The sequence below is a fragment of the Vigna umbellata genome, chromosome 1 (assembly GCF_029865625.1).
Source record: "Vigna umbellata cultivar VRB3 chromosome 1, Vumbellata_1.0, whole genome shotgun sequence".
Classification (NCBI taxonomy): domain Eukaryota; kingdom Viridiplantae; phylum Streptophyta; class Magnoliopsida; order Fabales; family Fabaceae; genus Vigna; species Vigna umbellata.
This window is the reverse complement of record NC_142165.1, coordinates 2,489,137-2,511,865: the sequence shown is the minus strand read 5'-3', so window position 1 is coordinate 2,511,865 and position 22,729 is coordinate 2,489,137. Positions and strand designations below refer to the sequence as shown.

General features: G+C 34.9%; 1 protein-coding gene and 1 pseudogene across 1 annotated transcript; one reads left to right on the top strand and one right to left on the bottom strand.

Moving 5' to 3' along the window:
• Window positions 1-2,872: 2,872 nt before the first annotated feature.
• LOC148204393 (uncharacterized) lies at window positions 2,873-3,671 on the bottom strand (annotated as a pseudogene).
• A 3,935-nt stretch (window positions 3,672-7,606) lies between these two features.
• On the top strand, window positions 7,607-11,961 carry JOSL (JOSEPHIN-like protein). The gene is made up of 4 exons (XM_047311852.2): window positions 7,607-7,774; window positions 7,928-8,382; window positions 10,778-10,830; window positions 11,299-11,961. Exons 1-4 carry the CDS (start codon window positions 7,691-7,693, stop codon window positions 11,808-11,810), a joined length of 1,104 nt encoding a protein of 367 aa, XP_047167808.1. The 5' UTR covers window positions 7,607-7,690; the 3' UTR covers window positions 11,811-11,961.
• The last annotated feature ends 10,768 nt before the right edge of the window (window positions 11,962-22,729 follow it).

The following is a 22,729-nucleotide window of genomic DNA, read 5'->3' as shown; positions in this document are numbered from 1 at the left end:
CTGATTATATAAATCTTGAAATACACATTAGACGAGTTTGTTCATACATTAATTAGATAAATATAACAAAAAACATTAAAGGGGTCTAACATTTAATGTTTGTCAAATATTGATTGATGAGTATAACAAAAAATATTAGATGAATATATATTGATTAGATAAGTTTAAGAATACACATTAGACGAGTATGTCCATACACTGATGATACGAGTCTTGTAACAAATATTAGATGAGTTTGTCTATACATTGATTAAACTAGTCTAACAACATATGTTAGACGAGTCTATTCATACACATATTAGATGAATCTATTAATACACATTAAACGACTCTATCCATTCCATGATTAGATAAATCTTGCAATATATATTACTCAAATTTGTCCATATACTAATTAAACGAGTATAATAAAACACATTAGACGAGTGTATCCTTATACTTATTAGACAAATCTAACAAAACATATTGAACAAGTTTTTTAATGCATTGATTAAACAAATATAGCAATACACATTTCATCAGTATGTTCATAGATTAATTGATATTTTTAATAAGTGAACTCTACACATCCTTGATAATGTCTAATATGTTTTTGTGTTTTATTTATTCATAAAACCTACTATTTATATTTATATAAACACATGACTTTCTAAAAGTATAAATTACTTTTAATATTGATTTTATTTAAAATTTAATTATAAACTTAAAAATATTTATTATTTGTTTCATTAATTTTTAGTTTTGTTTAATAAACACACAATCAAATAGGAGACAAACTAGCTATTAACTACAACCTTTTAACGATAATTTCTTATTACATCTTATATTTAAATAAGATATTTTTAAGACCACCCATATTAAATTAAAGATTCTCTAACAAATAATATATTTTAGTTTCAACTTTGTGCTAAATTATATTCTCTTATATAAGTTGACTCACTCAAAAGTGTCTTCAGTCATCAAGATGACGCTCGACAAACCTATAATTGAAGCCTTTGCAACTAATACGGTGATGCCCAAAGCCGATTGGCGGCAAAGCATACGATAACTAATGACGAAACAAGAACAGGGAGAAAATGTTAGTACAACCGACTCTAAATGCATTGCTCGTTTTCTGTGTATAGGTGACGACTTATAAAGGCGAGACTATACCGCGCCGCTGCTAAAATGCATATTGGAAGAAGAGGCAGATTACGTTCTACGAGAGCTTCACAACGAAATATGCGGTCTACATTCAGGAAAGCGTACACTCATGGCCTGAGTATTGCGAGCAGGTTACCACTGGCCAACAATCGACCATGATTGTGAAACGTTCGTTAAGAAATGTATACACGACAAAGATTTCCGCGTCCCTCCTGAAGAGTTGCATGGCATTATCTCGCCATGGCCATTCGCCCAGTGGGGAATGGATATAGTGGGACAATTACCAATCGGAAATTCTCAAAGTAAGTTCCTCCTAGTAGCGGTCGATTACTTCACAAAATGGATCGAAGCTGAGGCATTGGCGGTCATAAGCGCTCAACGGGTACATAAATTTATCTAGCACTTGATCTGCCGATTTGGTCTACCTCAGAAAATCGTCACTGATAATGGAGGACAATTTATTGAAAAGAAACTGGAAGAATTCCTTAAGAGCTTGGGAATCAAACATGTTACCAACTCGGTAGAACACCCCTAAACAAATGGGCAGGCTGAAGCTGCCAATAAAGCTGTAATCACAGAGTTGAAAAAGCAGCTTGGTGAAGCCAAAGGCTTATGGGTAGAAGAGCTACCAGAAGTACTATGGGCGTACAGATGCACCCCTCACGGATCCACTGGAGAAAAAGCGGCTCGGTGAAGCCAAAAGCTTGTGGGTAGAAGAGCTACCATAAGTACTATGGGCGTACAGATGCACCCCTCACGGATCCACTAGAGAAACGCCATTCAACCTCACATATGGCACGAACGCCATGTTTCTAGTAGAAGTAGGAGAACCGTCATTAAGGCGAGGCATACAAAATATGAACATCAACAACGAGCAGTTGCAGATGAACCTCGACATGCTAACTGAACCTTGAGAGGTCGCCACAATTCGCGAGGCAACTCAAAAATGAATGCTCTCTCGCCGGTACAATACCAAGGTCAGACGTAGAGCCTTCAAAGAAGGGGACCTCGTATGGCGCAAAAGAGGGGAAGCAAGGAAAAATTGAGCTCATGGAAAGCTAGCAGCCAAGTAGGAAGGACCGTTCTGCATCACATAAGATTTAATGAATGGAGCATATCGCCTCGAGCTCCTTAATGGACAAGCCATTCCAAACACCTAGAACGCAACCCATCTTAAATTTTATTTCAGTTGAAAATTGTTTTCTCATGTTTATGAAACATTACTCCTCCGTTTACCATAATAATTTTTTATCCATTTTCACTTCCATCGTATAGATCATCTTCAAGAAAAACACAAGCAGGTTGCTTTCAATCTACAAGTTTCACAAACTTGCTGAAACATGATATAATTACTCGATGATCACACCTCGAACTCAAACATGAGACCGACGCTAGAGAATCGTTCATACTAAGGCACTGAACCAAGGAAACACTCACAAACCTGGTAGATGTTTGCCCTAAAACACCCAGGCGCATTGCATATAGGGATACACTCCCTCTGTTAGATGTTCACCCTAACTTGTATCAACATAAAGGCAATTTACCGATTACGCAACAATAATAATATTCGACAACAGATAATCATCGCAGTTATATTAAGTAATCAACACAGGTAATTACCACAAGTATATACGAAATAGGCAAATGCAAAAGTCATGGAATCAACAGGTACCTAGTACCTTAAGTACATGCAAACAAGTACGCGATGTAAACACAACAATTCCAAAGCCTAATCTATTACAACATCAGCAACATTAGTAGAGGGGACTGCAACAACCTCTTCCTTGATCTCCTCAGCAACGACTGTTTCCGCGACGACTTCTTCTTCATCTCCGGCAAGATCAGATTCCAGAAGAGTGCCTTCAGGAATCTCATTTAAGGGTACCAAACGCCCCTCGTATACATCTTTCCTTGGGTCGAAATCAACCCCTTCAGTAAATATGTTGAGGAGATGAGATACTTGTCTCAAGGCCTTCTTGAAACCCCGGGTATGCTCTAACACAATTGCTTCACCTATCCTCTTTTAACTCCTTATCTTCAACAGTTGTAAGGAGTAGGGTGTCCCTTTCTGCCTTCAACGCAGTAATGGCGCTCTTTTGGTTAAAGACCTCCTTCCTCGCCCGCTCTAAATCAGCCATCAGTTGGTCACGCTCTTTCTTCAGTTCGAAGCTGGCCTTCTACACGTTCTCCAATAGTACACGAGCCTCGTTCAACAGCTGCTCAAACTGTTTTTTTCTCTGCTCACATTTTAAATGAGCATCCACCACTTCCTTCAGCTGCATCTGAACTTTTTGCAGCTCAACCCTCACGACGCCTCTATCTAAAGCATACGCAAGATGTCACGTCGCCATAGCCGCTCGACTCACGAACTCTAGGGCTGTATCAACCATCTGTTGCTCGGTCATTTTTTCGACTACCTTCTTCTCAGGTTCGTCCAGATTAAAGGCAATCTTGTGGCCTAAATTGAAGGCTGGATCCCGCACGCCACCTGGAATAGGGCGATCGCTAGGATCTTCGACGTCCTTCATTTTCTTGGAACCCGCCGGCTGGTCAACGCCTTGTCCTCCCTTATGCTTCCTTATAAACGGTCGATCTTAGACGACCATCACGTCTGGAGACGGAGGACGCTCAACCTACGGAGGATTGATGGTCTTTTCTTTTACAACACCCTCAGCAGCCTTCTGACCATCACGAGCGCTGCTCGGCTTGGGATCACTCATGGCCTTAAACCAATCATGTACGAGACCTTTTCTTCCCATGATATCTGCAGGCAAGAGGCAATATTCATAGATCAATCGTGATTAGATAACAATCAAAGATGTTAGTAAAAAGAACATACCAAATACCCTTGAGCCAAAATCATCATGCTCAAGACAAATTATAATTCGGCGGGAAGAAAAGGGGCGTGGCAGCGCGGTCAAAACATTCAAAGTGTTCAGTTCTTCAATAGTCATTTTATCTTCAGACCACGAGGTAAATTTCAGAGGTTCTTGCGTCCAGTAAAGTGGGAACCTAGGGCTGTTATCTATACTGAAAAAAAACGACCGACCTAACTCCGCGATCGTCACTCTAAAGAATTTATCTTTAAAACCTCTAAATGATTGGGAATACAATTCCAGAATGGCATTCCTAGGCTCAGAAATCAAAGAAACCCAACCCCTTATCGCGACTGGGCGAGCCCTAAAGAAGTACAAAAACAAAGATGGGGTCGGTCTAATGGCCAAAGCTTGGCACATAGCGACAAAAAGCCTGGATGTACCCCCAACTGTTTGGATGTAACTGCGTGGGGGAAACATTTAGGGTTTTGAACACATCCATATGAAAAATGCTCAGAGGCAACCTAACATACATATCATAAAACAGACAAGCATTCAACTTTATGCAAGATTTATAACCTAGGGAAAAACCCGTGAAAAACCGTCGGCAAAGTTCTCTTTCCCGTGAAAAACCCTTTCATTCTCCCGACAAGCATTCAACTTTATGCAAGATTTATAACCTAGGGTTCTAAGGATACAATTATTCTCTACCCAATCCTGCAATACAAGTTTGCTCTTAAACAGACTAGCGAAATCACTTACATCGCGGGATACCTAGTCGTAACCACTAACATTGGGCGACGACGACGATGAATTCTCCGGATTCTCGGTGACGACATTACCGTATAAAAACACACTTTCACCACTAAGTATTGTGGTGATTTCGCAATGACTTACGATAGACGACGCTCCCGACACTTCGACGTTGCTACTTTGCCCCCTTTCTTCCTCGACCCTGGAGTGCAATCTAAAACAGTGCAAGGATCCATGGTTACCTGATAAGTGCGAAAGAGAAGGAGAGAAAAATCGGAGAAAGAAGAAACTGACGCAAAAATGATAAGCGACGGTTGAATGACTCAGGCTTTTTTCAAATATCCTTTCGCTTTAACGAGGGGAAAATTGACACAAAGCGCTGAATACCACAGGATCAAGATAATCTAACGGCTCTGTTTTTGAGACGTTACAACTGCCTCCAAAGCGGGAAAACCTAAAGCATTGTTAGGTCAATGAAGCGTCTAAATGAAACGGTGCGCAACAACTACTCCCCCCGATGACCATAACTCCGAAGTCCTATAGTCAACCTACCCGTACAAACCGCAATAGGTTAACTCGGACTTGGGGGGCATTATGTATAGTACGATATCCAAACCGAGCGGTTAGCAACCAAGACTGATCGCTCTACCCACTGTAGAAACGCTCGCCAACTATATCAAACGCTCGTAAATTCAACCAACGTTAAAAGCGCTCGTCAAACGACGATAATCGGGTCAGCGCATGTTAAAAGTCAAGCGACACTCAATCAATCCGACCAAACCGGGTTCAGTGGACGCTCAATTCAGTCAAACGATATTGGGCCAATTAGCCCAACATTTAAGTAACTGGACCAATAGTCCAACAAAAGAGGAAATAGTCAAAAATATCTGACCTTAATAACGCGGACAACTAATCGGATTTTAAGAATAACGTGGATCACGACAACTAACCGGATTTTAAGGTAATCAGTTTGTTTCACATTTTATTTACGTTAAATACAATGGAGACCAATGAAGAAAGGTACGTTTTGCTCTAAGACTAAAAAGATCATATTGTGAGAAAAGATCACTCGTTTGAGAACTGAGGTTCCATAACTCATATCTGACTTTAGCATCAAAGTATCTTCGTAGGTATCCCACCCACTTCTATTAAGGAGGACACATTACATCAGTGAAAGGAGTGCGAACAAGTTACAGGAAGGTGAGCAGCTGATATCATTGAGCTGATATCATTGGAGGAAGAGCAATTATCCCAGACGTTCAGAAATAGTAAAACACCACCAACAAGGTTCGTATCTCAGTACTAAATAATCATACTGAAACAAGTACTATTTGCTTTTAAATTAAGCTTTAATACCTCTTTTGATCCCTCGAAAGAGGGTGAATGTTCAGAATTGTCCTACCTTTTTTAAAATGTTCAAAACGGTCCTAAATTTTGAAAAAACTGGTCAACTTAGTCCTTTTTGGTTACAGCGTCAAATTTTTAACGGTGCAGCTGCCACCCTAAACAAAAGTTAATGACGTGTACAGTTTCTCTGACTGCGTGGCAACCCTAATTCCCAAACCCTAGCTTCCTTGGGCCGCCAGCACCATTGGCAGCCGTAGGTCGCTGTCAGCTACCCTGCCATCTTGCCGCAACCTCGCCTCACGTTTCAGGCTCCCTAAAGCCGTGATTTAGAAACCATGGTTGCGCGATCAGGATTACAATTTGGATATGGAATCTCTGTCTGGATTTCTTTTCTTGCAGGTGCTCGCGGTTTGCGAAGGTGGAGAAACCATGGTGTGCAGGTTGCGATATGGAGGTGCGACGTGATGGTTCTACCGTGCGAAGAAGATGATGAACATTGGCCATGGTGGGTTTCTATCGCAGTGGGAGATGGCGGGATTTAGGTCTGGTGGAGGCGCTGATGGCTAGCTCAAGGTTGGGCGAAACTCACGAGGAGATGAATTGAAGAGTTGTGGCGGTGATTTAGGTTTCGAAAGATTTTTGGAATTGGGGATTTCTCCGTTTGGGATTGAAGAGAGTGCTCTTACAATAGTCATGGTGGATGCCGTTCCTTGCAGCTCTACGACGACCTGAAAAGTGTCTCATGGTGGAGATGGAAGTCGAGGAAGATGCTGAAGATGATGATGGAGGACTCGCGACTTTGGCGTTCGCGTTCTATATTGGTGACGGTGGTGGCTACCGGCGGCGACGCTGGTGTTGGGTGATGGCGAGGTTGCGGCAAGACAGCAGTGTGGTTGACGGCGCCCTACGGTTGCCCATGGTGCTGGCGGCACAAGGAAGCTAGGGTTTGGGAATTAGGGTTCTACGCAGTCAGATAAACTGGACACGTCATTAGCTTTTGTCCAGGGTGACAGCTGTATCGTTAGAAATTTAACGCCGTAACCAAAAAGGATTAAGTTGACCAATTTTTTTAAAAGTTAGGACCGTTTTGAACATTATAAAAAAGGTAGGACGATTATGAACATTCCCCCTCTTTCGAGGGACCAAAAGAGGTATTAAGCCTTAATTTAATTACTATAAAGTATATTTTATAAAATAAGAGTTAAAGGTATCAATTAAGAGATCATATATATCATTACTTAAAAAAAAATACATAATCGATATTATTTATATTTATTTTAAATAAATCTTATGAATACATTTTTTTCAATTGAGTTAATGTTTTAAAATACTAAAAAATTTAAATGTATACAAAATAAAGTCCCGTATAGCAATAAATTATAACTGTAGTAGATACAAAAAAATGTCTTAGGAAATTAAAGCAATTTAACAAAAAACTAACATAATATATATTTAAAAAGATTTATAAAAATTATATTTTCTTAAAATTTAAGAAGAATAAATAACCGGTCTTAATATAAATTAAATCAAACACATGCTTAATTTATTCCAGAAAAGAAAAAAAAAGAAGCAAACACGAACACTGCAAATTCGTCTTGAACATCGAAATTTCCGGCGCAGAACACCCTTTGATGGCAACCGACAATTCCGAAGTCTATCACGAAAGGCAAAGATTACAGTTCTGTCTCGTTCATTCTCTCAACTCCCTTTTTCAGGTGCATCTGCTCTTTCCCACTGATTCTTCAAATACCAGCACTATCGACGAATACCCATCCCTGTTTTAATTTCCAATTTCATTTCTTTTTGCATAATTTCACTTATTCACGTTTCTTTCTGCTTTCGGGTCTATTCAATTTCACCTTGATCAGCAAAAGGATGCTTTTACTAGAGCAAAATTGAATGAAATTTCTGAAAGAATCGCAATTCAAGACTCCAACACAGAAACGTGGACCCCATTCTCTTTTATATTCAAGCCCCATCACAATGTTTTCACTGGAAACTATGACGTAAATGTTCTAATTGCGGCTTTGGAAGAGAAAGGAAAGAGTGTGGAGTGGCATGATCGTAGAAAGGGGGCATCTTGCATTGATCTTGATGCACCAGTTTTGATGGGGATTGTGATCAATGTGTCAGCGTCGAGGTTTGGTGGGATGTGGAGAAGTAGGCACTGGATTGCATTGAGAAAGATTAATGGGGTTTGGTTTAACTTGGACAGTGACCTTGACGCCCCTCAACCTTTTCTTGATACACATGAAGTAAGGGAGTTCTTGGATGTTACATTGGCTCATGGAGGAGAGGTTTTGATTGTCTTGAACGAAAAATAGTCTTGAAAAATTTGAATTTAATATTTGTTCACTCTATTTAGAAGTTAAATTCGGATATTCTTGTGTACAGTATCAGATTGATTGTATTTAAATGTAGTATCAGATTGATTGTATTTCAATGTAGAATGTAGCTTTGCTCATCCTCTTCTGAAGATTTTTAATGAGTTTGTTTTGTGAATAATGGTTGAAACTGCTTCTAGAGGATGCTCTTAATAGGAGATAGTATCTTTTCTGTAATACACTTGTTAAGCTGAAGTTTCCATGTGTGTCTTGGACCTGTGCTTCTTTTGAACCATTAAGCAGGACATGTGTTTTTCTTTCTTGAAATGCCGTACATACAAAATTTACAATGAAATTGTTAATAGCAGAAAAACTGTTTTGTGCAATGTACTTCAGTATCATCAAATATACTATAAAGGAATCTAACTTGGAAACATTCTTTGAACTTTAATTCTAGTGATCTATGAATGGAATACTTATCTTTGACTTACAATTTCCATAAGGTGATGATCACCAAGTATAGACCCTTCATTTACAATTGTGGGATTACTTTTATATGGTCAGTTAAAGCCATGGAGGCTGCATAGATTGGTGTGTAAACCATCCTATATGATATTTCTACGTACAGGCATAGAAGAACAAATGTCCCCAGACTTCTTTTTTAATAACCACAGGTAACTTCAATCTTTTCTACAGTTGCGACTTGTAAAATATTATGCAGCTATTACCTACAATGTCTTATAAATAATCACATATTCTCTTGGTATTGATTGTCCATAATTTTGATTCGGGATTTTAATGAAAGATTTTGTTTCTTAATGCAAGCAAGTTATCAAACAGCAAGGTTAATGGCCATCTTTTGTAAATATTCCTTTGGGCATTGACGGGTGGGATAAAAGAAATTCATTTTACTAAGATATTTATTCTTTATGGATAACCCTTTGTGGAGTGTACAAATTCATTCCCCTGATCTGCCATAAAAAGCGTCTAACTCATATATGGCTTCCTATTGTTCCATGCTAATAGATGAGGTACAAGTTGGCTTGTTTGTCTCGCTCCGCCATGGATCAGTTCTTTCACAAGACCAAAAGCAACGTTAAAAAGGTCAAAGTTCTGGAGGTTTGATCTAAAGTGAGGCTTTTACTTTTATTTTCGAAGTCCTGGTAGAAAGCCATGGTGATGTTCTCCTTTTGTAAACAGCTGCTAGAATATATGTAATCAATTTGGATGATTTTTTCAATCATAATATATAGTAGAAGAAATTGAATCAAACTTCTTTCATAATATAAAAAAAACTTATACACTTCACCTTAACAAAAAAAATAAAATGAAAGCTTTTGAACTTGATGTGAGAGTGTTAATCTATTGTCTGCTTAATTCCTCTTATTTTCTTCGAAGTGCTTAAAAGAAGTATATTCAAACTAGTATTCTAATTATCAAAACATGTTGCCACTCAATTTCATGATTAACAGATTGAGTTATTAAATCATTTCAACATCTCAGTGGAGAATATCAAACCTTTGGCCATTTCTTTTGCCATGTGGTCCACTTGTAACCATATTTGCTAATAATTTGCTGATAAAGGGCAGAAGGGTAACTCACCCGAAATATTTCCTTCTCTGCATAACAAAAAAAATAGCACCACGTTGTTCTGAGGAGCAGCAATGTGGTCGAAAGTTTCACACCAGGTGTTGACTGTTTTTCACTTCAATGAGTAGAAATTAGTTTGTGACTTTAAATCGTCAAACTCCTTGGCATGCTGGATGAGGATCTTTTGCATTCTTTTAGTCAAAAGATCCAGAAAATCATATTTTATTTCTTACTTCGGAAGTTTCACACCGTATTTCTATTCGAACTTTCTTAGTTTCATATCAGGCATAAATTTGGAATCATATCTTTAGATGTTTGCTACTTAGCCACATTTTTATTACATCTCTATATTCTGTTGATAATAAAACAAGAATAGCACACACATTCTTACCCTTTATTCCCAAAAGCATGATGTTAAAGCTGTGAGGACTTTAACATCAAAAGATATCATTTTTCTTTTTCCAATGCAAAATGAAGACCGATCAAATCATGTCAACTAGTTCACACTATTCTTTAGAGATAAATTATTTAACAGAAACTCGGTTGGTTGTCTTGCAATGAGCTTTAAGAAAAGAAATAGAAAAACAATGCAGCATTCTTACTGGTGGTTCTGAGAGCATCTTCAGAGAAATGAGTGAAAGAATGTAGCCCCCACCTTCCTGATTTTTAAAACAGTTTCTTGCTCTGAGGGTAGGATGAGTTTGGAACTGGAATGATGACTCAATTACTTTAAAATAAAATATTCATGCTATCTTTGATTATACTCAACTTAGATACCGCTTCTTTCTCCACTACATGGAAAAGCTTAAACGTGTGCTCTGCAAAGTCACAGGGCGGCACTGCATCTGCAATAGAAAGTAATAAAGAGGGCTAGTGTATCTGCAACTTTCTACACCTTTAATATGACCTTTCTCACCGTCTATATTTCACTTTACACACATATATATAAATAAATATGAAAGTTTTATCAGGTTAGAGATAAGAGAATAGAGGAGTAATATCTTATATTCTAATGAATGGTTAAAATTAAAATTAGTCTAAACAATTTTGATTATCCTAGGAGAGTGGAAGAAATGAAACTTCTATAGCAAAATATTATGTATGTAACCAATGTCATGTAAAAGAACTTGGTTGATATTGTGGTTGCTTCCTTGTACTTTTACACATTTCTTTTATGACAATAATGGAACTGGTAGGAGAAATAGTGTAAACAATCTCATCTAGTAAAAAGGACTTGAGTATTGTTGCGGTTTTTCCCTTGTACACATTTCTTTCATGATGGAATCAAGAGAGTCCTATAAATGGTTGTTCCTCACTCACATAAGAAACTCCTCATTCTACAATTCCCACCTCTCTAAAGATTCTGCTTCCAAAGTCTCCCCTACAATCCCTCTCAACTTTATATAACATCATCATTGCTCTCTCTCCTAATGCTGCTATCATCAGTCAAACTGGAATAAGCAACAAAATGAGTCACAGTGGCTACATCAATGAAAAAACAGGCTTGTCCTTGAGACAGAATTCCAGCAGGAAATCAACAAGAAATGGACAAGTGAAGAGTTGCATGTTCAGGATTCCTTGGCAGTCTGAGACCTCTCCCGTTGAACTTGTGAAGGATCTTGCAGAAAGAATAACTAATGCTCTACGCTTGATGTCTTCAAGGAGATCTTTACACCGAGGCTCTTCTTCCCTAACAAGATCAAAATCAGCAGGCTCCTCTGTTGATTTTCATAGAACTGCTGCTGTTGAGGACTGCATTGAGTTCATCCACTCTTCTTTTTCAAGATCAAACTCTTCAACCACAGCACCCCGCCAAGATTCTGTACAAGCTCCTTGATTTGAGACAGTTACAATCATGTGCTTGATGCCATGTTAAAGTGTATATCTTCCTTTCTTCTTTCACCTCATAATGATGGGAATTAAGCCATCCTTTTATGCTTCTGTACAAACAGAATCAGTGTATATTCATTCTTCTGATAAATTTCTTACAAGGTGTTTTAAGTTTCAATGAAACAAATGCAATAATCGAAGTTTTTCTAAGAAATATTATGTGAAATGATTGGTGGGATTTTATGTTTAACGAAGCACACGCTGAAACCAATAATGAAAAGGGTTACAAGAATATGAGACGAAGATGTAAAATCCTCACACTATATCTCTATTACGTTGGTTTGTTCATCCTTGTATGGATCTCTTGCATAGCATCGTTACTCATTCTCGTTGGAGTATGAAATATATAAGCCATGAAATACTTCCCTTGTCTCTTCATTACATGCATGGATGACAGTGAGGGTTCTTAGCAAGTAGCAAACGTGAATGATTTTGTTTTGACAATTTTGCTAACTGCTAAGGTGATCAACTGTTGGTGAAAGCTCAAAGAATAAGGTTCTTTGTCTCAAATAGTTTCTGTTTTTCAAAGAACTGGATCTTGATTAGTTGGTCATAGAGTTGAACTTGATTTTATTTTCTTCCAACTTTTCTAACTTTTCCTATAAATAAATTGGAGTTAAGTAACTTCTAATGTAATGAAGCCATAAGCTTAGTCCTATTTGGATGACTTAATCAGGTCTAATTACAAATGAACATTAAGGAAATATGCAGAAAATATTCTCGTATTGAAGTGAATGACAATAATAGAGGGGTAAGATTCCTTGATGATAGGAAGCAAAAATACCCGTGAAACAGCAAAGGAAAGATTTTATTCTTAATCCAAGGATTTGATCTGCCTAATTTATTGAGTCATAAAATCCTTAATAATGCTCATAATCGCCATATAAAGCAAGAGCTTTTAATTTGTCAAAACTAAATTGTGCTTGCTTGTAACTGAACCAAAATGAATCTATTTATCGTGAAAAAAGGATAACTTAAAAAATCTAAGTGAAGAAGACTATAATGCTTACATAATATCATCATAACTATTCACAACTAAAATATAATGTTCAGTATGATAATAACAAGTTATCGCAACTAAAAAAAAAATAATAATACACACAATAGACAAAAGTGTAATTTCATAAAAAAATAAAATAAAATTATATGTTCTTCTCTCTAGTTCCAAAGAGGAAATAATACCATATTATATTGTAAGTAGGAAAAACAACTATAAAAAAAATATTAAAAGAAAAAATAATTTTCTCTCAACTTTTTTTCTCACACATTAAAATAATAAAAAGAAAGAATAGACTTTGGAATAATATAAGAAAACATAGTGCTTTTTTTATAACATGAAAAAAAAAAACAGGAGGTGAGTTCCTCTACGTTGAGACTTCTTTTCTTATATTCTTCTATTTGAAGATTTTGTAATCTTCTTTTCTTATATTCTTCTATTTGAAGATTTTGATGAAATTAATCAAATCTTCATGTTTTACTTTTTTATCATGATAAGATTAATTTATGTAAATGTATATCAATTTTGTCTAGGTTTTTAAACAAAGTGGTAATGTAGACCTATGTGCTTTGTTCTTCTATAATAAAAGATAGTATTTTCAATGTGCAAAACACTCTTAGTGTCACAATATACAATGCGTTTAACTTTTGAAATCAAATAGCTTGCTTGCAAGCTGCGGTAGCTGCCATGCACTCAACTTTTCTAATAGACAGAGTTACAACATATTGTAACTTGGATAACAAACTTACTGCACTTCCTACAAAATTTGAATCGACATAACACTTGACAACTAATTTTAATCCTTTAAAACATAATGCAAAGGTTCCTTTGATACATCTAAGGATCTCTTAATGAAACTTTAATGTTCTCATCCGAATTTGCTGTGAACCTACTAACCAATTATGTTACTTGTACAATATTCGATCTTGTATAAATCATAGAATAAATGTACTAACGCTATCTAATAGAATCTATAATAACTTAAATATTATTAAAAAAGTAACCAAAAATATTAGTATGGGTAAACTAACCCAAAATCGTCACTCAACGAAGATTAAATTAATTTTTAACATAAAGTTCTTATAAAATTTATACTAAAAAGGTTAGTCAAATAAAATAGAAACAATAAAATAGGATAATGATAAATAAAATAAATATAAGTCTTAAACTATATAAGAAAATAATAAATGAAAAAATGAAACAAAATAACAAAAAGATAAATAATAAGGAAAATAAGTTGATTCCATTTCATAACTGGTTTTCTAAAAAATATTATTCGATTTATTCTTGTCCTAGATTTCAAATTAATGAATGTAACTTCTCAATTAATTTAATGACATTCTCATTATTAACCAAAATAATTTTCAATTAAAAGTAAAAACACTTTAGATTAATGATAGCAAATTTAACCAAACTAACTTAATTAAATATTATTATGCCTAATCATGTATTTGTTTTATCTCTTTTATCAAATAAAAACTGATTAACCAAATAACTTATTGATTTATTCTAATTAAAATATGTCCCTTTAGAATAGAATCACCACAAATGGACATCATGTACTCTACTTTGAAAATCTATCTCAAATTCGTGAAAATATATGATAATGTAATTATGAAAAGAAAGCACAAGAAAAAAAAATATGGGCATGCATACATAAACGAGGCATGTGAACCTTCAATTGATTAATGATTAAAATGTAGATTTAAAAATTAAGGGTTGTGATGTGAATCCAACCAATGATTGGACGTGACCATGAGCAACAACAAGGATCCACTTAGAGGACCTATGACAAGAGTTAGAGCAAGGAAAACAAAGAAAGCCCTTCAACAACTGTTGTCCATATTAATTGAATACAAGCTTAAATTTCAAGGAGAAAAGTTCAAGATGGTGAATTGCATTATGGCTCAAATGGAGGAGAACTAAAGCACCATTACTTTTCTCTTTTTTTTATAAGTTAGTTTTTTTTTTTAAAATAGCTTAATCTTTGTAAAATTGGTTGACTAAATTATGTCTTGCGGTCAATCAATTAGTAGACTTTAGTTTGACTTTATTTTCAAGTTACAATAAGGACCTAGTTTGGAAACATAAACATCAGCCCTGATAAGCTTAATTATTTTCTTTCAAGGTTCTAACCCTAAAGATCCTCAATTATCCATTTCGTAAATGTGGTTCACACAATTTATGCAGAGAAATTTCGAAATTTAGTAAAAACAATGGGGAATATCTTGAGCTATAGAACTCCGATTGGGGTGTTTTCAGAACAGTGTGAAAGATCACGTTCTAAACTACAAATTAGGCTCAAGAAATACTCAATTTGGATGTGTAGAACACAAGTTATGACCATGAGATAAACTGGACAAAAATTGAGATTCTATAAATCGAGAAGGAGAAAGAACAACGAAGAAAAAAGATAAACAGAAGGAAAAAATCACTCTTCCACCAGAGGCAACACAAAAAGGATAGAAATTCTTTTGATAAAACCAAGGATTTTTGAATCACTCAAAAACTTAGGAGAATCAATTTCATTAAGATAGAAATGATAAAATCCTAATTTATCTGCATAAAACCCTGACTTCTTCTCATTTGATGAAAATAGTTAATGTTGATAGAGGGAGCTTAACCTCTTTATATCTTAATTTTTGATGATGCACAATTAAATGATTATTAATGGTTTCTTGCACAACAAATGATATAACAATGTTTTATCTTTATCATGATTGTGTTACATATGTGAATCCATTAATTTTGAATGAGTCAAACTTAAAACAGATTGATAATCTCATTTCTGGCATAAATAATCAATTAAACCAATTATATAATCTATTAGATTTAGCCAAATCACTTAGAAAGCTAACAGGAGCAAATTGCTATGTTATAATCGATTATACAAGGTACACAACCGATTAAAATAGAACGAAAGCCATAATCTATTATATAAGTGAGATAATCTGCTAAGGATGAAAAATGGATGACTAATATGGCTAAGCGTGGAAATCATCGATTACATAAGTTTGATAATCGATTAAAACAAAGAACATAGTCTAATTCATTACATAAATAGCTTAATCTGTTAAGACTGTTAAATGAATCAATAATAGGCTTAAGTGTTTAAATAATCGATTACACATATTGGATGATCTATTAAAACAGAGAAAAAGCATAACTGATTATGCAATTAACATAATCAATTATATTGCGACAGGATTTGAAAATCCTATATATATGTGTCTTGAAACCTGTTTCCATAATGTTAACATTTTCAAATACTAACAAATCTTCTGAGTTTATGTACATGTGCTCTCAAAGACACGTTCTTGAAGGAATCAAAGCTTTCTTGGTGATCAAACAACAAGGATTCATTCAAGGCAATTGGACTATATTGATTCTGATTAATTCTACACTTTGAAAAGTTTATTCAAGATCAGGTTCTTCAAACAATTTATATTGTGTACTTTTTGTTGTAAAAGCTGACAAAAGTAGAATAAAGATCACGAACAAAAATACTTCCTGAGGCGTGTAGATCATTGCCCTTAAGGACTTATCCGCGGTGTATTGCGCAAGCCCCCCAGGATACAACAGGAACTTCTCAGAATTTCTGAGGATCTCAGAACTAGCAAGGAACTCTAAATAGAGTATAAGAACAACCCAGAATAATTTTTAGGAGAGAAAAAGAGTTAGAGAATGAAACTCAGAAAAGAGGAGAATAAGAAAGAATGAAAAATTGTGTGTATTGGAATGGAGGAGGAGCTCCCTATTTATAGAGTTCATGGATCAAGCCCATGATCCCAAAAGTCCAAAATATCTTTTAGAAAAATAATATTTTAATTAATTTAAACGTTGCAAAACGTTGGAGACCATTTCTTGCGGAAAACGTTGGCAGCACGTTGCATAACAAACAGCACGTTGCATAACAAAATAAATATAACGTTGGCAACTGCACGAAACTTGCGCAACGTTATATTTATCTTTTGCAATAAATAATAACACTTTTGCGGGTTAGCCAGGTTTTAAGAGTTGGGATTACTCTTGGTATTTGTAAGAGATTGAGGGTGTTCATATCTTGTGTTGCTATTTTGATTTTGAGTGGTGATAGGAGTGCATTGAGAGGGTTGTCTCGGTATTCTTGTATACTCAATCATTATAGTGGATTCCCTTCAACTAAGGTTGTTGAAGGAGGACTGGATGTAGGCTTGTGATAGCCAAACTAGTATAGATTGTTTGTGTCCTTAATCTTTCTCTACTCTTTCTTTACTTGTTGATTCATTGCTATTTGTTTATTGATTTCAAGAAACAAAGAACTCATAAAGATTTCAAAAAGGGTTAATCCAATTCACCCCTCCTCTTTTGGCTTGAGATATAAGACATTTCTTTTCTTACAGTTAAGCTTATAAGGGCTGATGTCTAAGTTTCCAAATTAGGCCTTTATTACAACTTGAAAATAAAGTCAAATTAAAACCCGCTAATTGATTGACCTAAAGACATAATTTGGTCAGTCAATTTTACAAAGATTGGGATATTTTAAAAACAAACAAACTTATAAAATAAAACAGCAGCAAAATGGTGCTTTAGTTTGAATTTAATGTCTGTCTTGGGGTACGCCTTAGATCTTGATGCAATTATTGAAAATTCTTAGGGATGAGATTTCAGTAGCGGAACTAACTAAATCAAACCAGATGTGCAAATCACCAAGGATGGGATTATGTGTTTGAATTCACTATTTTGAAACTTAAGGCATGTCTTATGCACTTCTTACACCAAGGGATTGGGTGAGGATTCATCATACTTAGATAGGCACAACCAGATGGATTTGAGTGTTTTAACTTTAGAAAACAGGGAAAGTAGAATTCTTTGTGAATTGTATGTTTGTTTTGTTTGTGTTTCTTTTATGTAGTGTGCTTATTGATGTTTATACTTTCCACTGGTTTGGTTTGTGCTTCATGCTTGTTTCAGGATACGCCTGATCTAGTTGTTGGAAGGTCCTAGGGATGAGATTTCAGTAGTCGAACTACCTATATCAACCCAGAAATTGCAAGTCATCAAGGATGAGATTGTATGTTTGGCCCCAATTGTTTTGGTTCTTAATGCAAGTTTTGATACATTCTTAGACCAAGGGATTGGATGAGGTGCGTCAAGCTTATATTGGCGTTACAAGAGGGATTTGAATATTTTTACCTTAAAGAACATGGAAAGTAGTATTCAGCACCTTGTGAGAGTACTAAGTTTTTAAAACTAAAGAACTTTGTTTCTCAACACCAAGAGGGGGGATGAATTGGTGTTTTATAAAAAGAAATAACACTTTTCAAATCTTTTTCACAAATTGTATGGTTCTTGAAACCTTTCTTGTGTCGTAAGCAATTGTGTGCTATGAAAACAATATGTGTGTAAAACAATTACAGAATGTATGTGCAAATGTAAAGAGATAGGGAGAAGAAAATCAAATTCAATTTTTATATTGGTTCGACCTCAATGCCTACATCTAGTTACCCTCCCAATCAACCTTAGATCGGAGAGTAATTCACTATAATGATCAGAGTATTACAACCAAGGCTTTATAGAGCAACTCTCAAATGTAAACACCTCACAAAATCTCAATCAAATATAAAACAATAAAACCTACCAACACAGAACTACCCCATTCTTGTCGCAACAACCCCTTTGAGATATCGCTTCTCAAAGTCAAGAGTATACCACTCTTCTTCCTGACGCCACACGTATAAGGAACAACAAATCAAAGATTGCATGTCTTCTTCTCCTGATCAAACACAATGCACCTTCAGTTGTGTAGAAACGATTAACCTTTTTAGTCCATTTACGTTTGCTTCTCAAGAATGCTTCAAGATCTATAAACCACTTATAGTTCTTGATTCTTAGAGCCTTTGATCAATCTGTAAAACTTCTCAGATGAAAATCAATCAGATATGAAAGTGTAATCCTCAATTATTCTCTTTGAAAATCAAACAATGCGCCAATATATAGTTTATATTGGTACTAACGTAGATCAAATCGATTAACATTGTAATGTAATCGGTTACATTAAACACATGTAAATAAATTACAACCAATTCAGCTCCTAATTGAATATACAATTAATGCAATCAATTCTCATCGAATGCTTGGTCGAACACATTTAAAAATATGACCATTATAGCAGTTATGACAAGCATAAGTAAGTTTTCAAATCATAACGAACTTAATTGAATACATAAACTATGAAATCGATTAAGCTTTAACACTTATAAGATTTTTGAAAATTTTTCTTTCTTAAAACACATCACAACACATTTGAAAAAGATATGTGCAAACACACGAGTTTTAATCGATTTACCAACTAATGTAATCGATTCAAAACTAGTTGTTTTGCCATAGTTTAAAACTCAATCTGTCTGGTGATCTTAATTGATTATCACACCAATGTAATCGATTAAGTCATTCAGATTTGCTTTTGTGCATGTGATTTTTTATATCACCAAAACATATATTGTGCATACACAAATATGATCATTTCACAAACACAATAGTATGCAACAATCAAGACAATATGTCAACAAATATGACAAACACAATATGTGCATATTTCACAGTAAGCATTAACACATACAACACATTAACACAGTACATGTGTTTTTTATTATCAATGTGTTGTCATCATCAAAATCCAACATCACAGGGATTGAGTTTAGCTAACACTGTGCTCCCCCTATCAACAATCTCCCTATTTTTTTATGATGCACAACCATGATTAATAAAATCATGTTGTACATTAACTAGTTTCAAATATCTCAATCAATGTTCAATTATTTCATCCCCTTTGGGCATTAGGAAAAAATGATATATAGCAACATGTAATTGAAACATAGATATTAAATCGTATAGAGATGCATCAAACAAATTATCAAAAATATAATGCTCCCCCTATTAGTAGTAATCACATGAATTTTACATTTTCTCCCCTTTTTAACATGTGAACCAGCCTATAACAACATACAATACTCCCCCTATCATTATGCATATCACATTTTAGTATCAAAGATGCATAACAGAGATATGACAAAGTATGTATCATCCAAAAATGTTCAAGCAATGCACCAGAAGATTTTACAAATATGATATCAGTGCAAATATGATACATCTTGAAACAGACAATTCAATTTAATCATTCATAAACTCATATCAGATTCACAGCGGAGTAAACACAATGAGACATATGATGAATAAACACGTAACAAATCACAAGTCAAAGTTTAAAGTATAAGAATCAAAACTTTAGAAACTTCAAACCAATTGAGGAATCACAATCGATTTTAGCTTTCCCTTAATCGATTTCATTCTGTAGTGTAATGTGAAATTCTTATTTCAACTTAGCTAGCAATCAACATTCCTGCATATCCTTTCAATCTCATATAGATCAAGCATTTTAGTTTTATGCAGTAGAATCACAATTTAAGTACGATTATTCAATGACATGATGTAACAATGAAATGTTCAATTTGCAATCATATAAGTGATTGAAACATTTATTAGATCAGCTTAAGCAGTCAATCACAATTCACCATTCACAAAGATTGATTAAATCAAAAGCTAAATTTCATTCATATTTCAAAAGGTGACAACAATCAACCAAAGCAAAAGATGGCTTAAGAAAGCCACTGATTACAAATTCATAAACATAACAAATATACCTTTCCTCCCTTGTACCTACTTGGATACCTAAGGCAATCTTTATATATTTGCTTCTTTGTAGTCCATTTGTTATGCAGTGAATCTTCCATGTGAGACATACAACCTTCATCTTTAAGTCCAATAACAAGTAGCCAGACATCATTATTGACGATGATGTCTACACCTTTTACCCGTGAATGAATATTGCCATTGACGACCTGAAGATTATTGTAGAACACTTCAATTAACTCAGGATAGCAGTCTCCTTTCCTCTGAATAAATTTCGCAAGTGCCTGATGTGTAAGCCATACAGGAAATAAGAACCCTTCTCCACTGAACAGGGACAAGTCAAGTGACTTATGCGAAACAACTTCTTTGATTTTTCTCCAGCATATAAACCTATTTCGAGCAACATCATCGCTTATCCATCCTGTTGGACTTGCGTTTCTCTTAGTTTCGGCAACTCTCTTGCAACGTTTGGATGATGAGGATGAAGTCATTTTTGTGAAGAATTCAATAGAGAATCTTACTCAATCTAGGTTTTAACTTTTTGTTACAAAATAATCAGTGCATCATAGATTTCCAAATCTAGTATTTATAATGTCGTATGACAAATCAATTTATCATCAGGCCCAATTAAAATTTTCAAACTATAGAAAGCCCAGATAAAAAATTTTAATCGATTTTATTACTCTTGAAATCGATTCCACTTAACACAATTTCATCAAAACAGAGAAATACACAGAAAAGATAATAGACTTCATTTATAGTCTAATCGATTAATAATCGTGAAAACAGTTTTTCAAACACAGACAAGCAACATACAATCGTACATACAACATCCATTCACATACAAAAAACTAATGATGCATGGATGCATGATTTTGACAACAGATGCTACCCCATTGAGTTACTCAAGAGTTTTGATGTATTCCACTGAACCTCATCCTTGAGCACTTGTCTGATTCTGTGGCAGCTCACTTCTTTGTAAAACATTCAAATGGTTTTGTTGTAGGTACCCAAATAAACTTGGGGCCTTTTTTGCTAGTCACATGAGGTTGTTCTTTTGGAATCCATTTATACTTTCCTTTTGGAACACCAACCTTCCTATAATAACAGTTTCTAATAGTATGACCAATTGTATTGCAATAAAAACAAGCATTAGTAACATGTTTGCTTAGACCAATAAATTTCTTAGAATTTATTCTATTACTCTTAGCCTTGTAACCTATCCCTTAGCTATTAATAACTCTACCTTGTGACCTTAAAACAACTTCTAAATTATCTCTACCAAGAGCAAAGTGTGTTAGTCAAGTATTCTATTTTTTCTATATGAGCATTGCAGTTTTCACATTCTTTCTCTACAATCTGAATTTTAGTTTTAGCATTGTTAACATATTGCAAAGCAGTTTCAAGTTCATTTTTTAGCTTCTCATTTTCATCTAAAAGGTTTTTAATTCGATATTCAAAGTCTCTTCTTTTAGAGTTTAATCGATTTATCTTGTATTGTAGTTTCATAGCTTCTGCATGCAGTTCTTGATATGTGTCCAACAACATGTAATACTTGACTTCAATTGGCTCATTCTCGAAGTCAGTATCACTGTCTTTAGAACACACAAAAACCACCATGAAACACAAGTTTGACTCCTCCTCTACACTTTGATCATCATCACTTGATGTGTCACCATCACTGTTTTCCCAAGCAATGTAAGCTTTTCTTTGCTTACTTCTTCTCTTGTCTTGAGGATACTTTGCATCAGCCTTTTGTTTGTTCTTCAATTTTGGACACTCTGGCTTGATGTGACCATCTCTTCCATACTCATAACACGTAACAATGTTGGTCTTGAAGTTCTTTCTTCCTCCTTTAGAGTTACCTGCAAAGTCAGTTGCAGCATTTCTATTTTTCATAAATTTGGTAAACTTTTTAACTAATCATATTCATGACTTCTTTTTCTGAAATATCTGCATTTGAGTCTGCATCAAATTCATCATTTCTGGAGGTCCTTTTGCTGGTAGCCTTGAGTGCAATCAATTGCTTCTGTTCAATCTTCTCTTCCTCTTTCAATCTACCAAGCACCAACTCGTGTTCCCTAAGCTTGCCAAATAAAGTAGCCATATTCATGTTAGTTAAATTTTTTGATTCAGATATGGTTGTTACCTTTAGTTGCCAACTTTTGTTTAGGCTTTTCAGAATTTTGATGTAAATT

What these genes read in the sequence shown, in the direction of transcription:
- JOSL (XM_047311852.2), top strand. Translation starts at nt 7,691, where the DNA reads ATGGCAACCGACAATTCCGAAGTCTATCACGAAAGGCAAAGATTACAG. An exon ending in CTCTCAACTCCCTTTTTCAG is followed by an intron (nt 7,775 to 7,927) that starts GTGCATCTGCTC and finishes CACCTTGATCAG; the next exon opens with CAAAAGGATGCTTTTACTAG. An exon ending in CACTGCATCTGCAATAGAAA is followed by an intron (nt 10,831 to 11,298) that starts GTAATAAAGAGG and finishes CACTCACATAAG; the next exon opens with AAACTCCTCATTCTACAATT.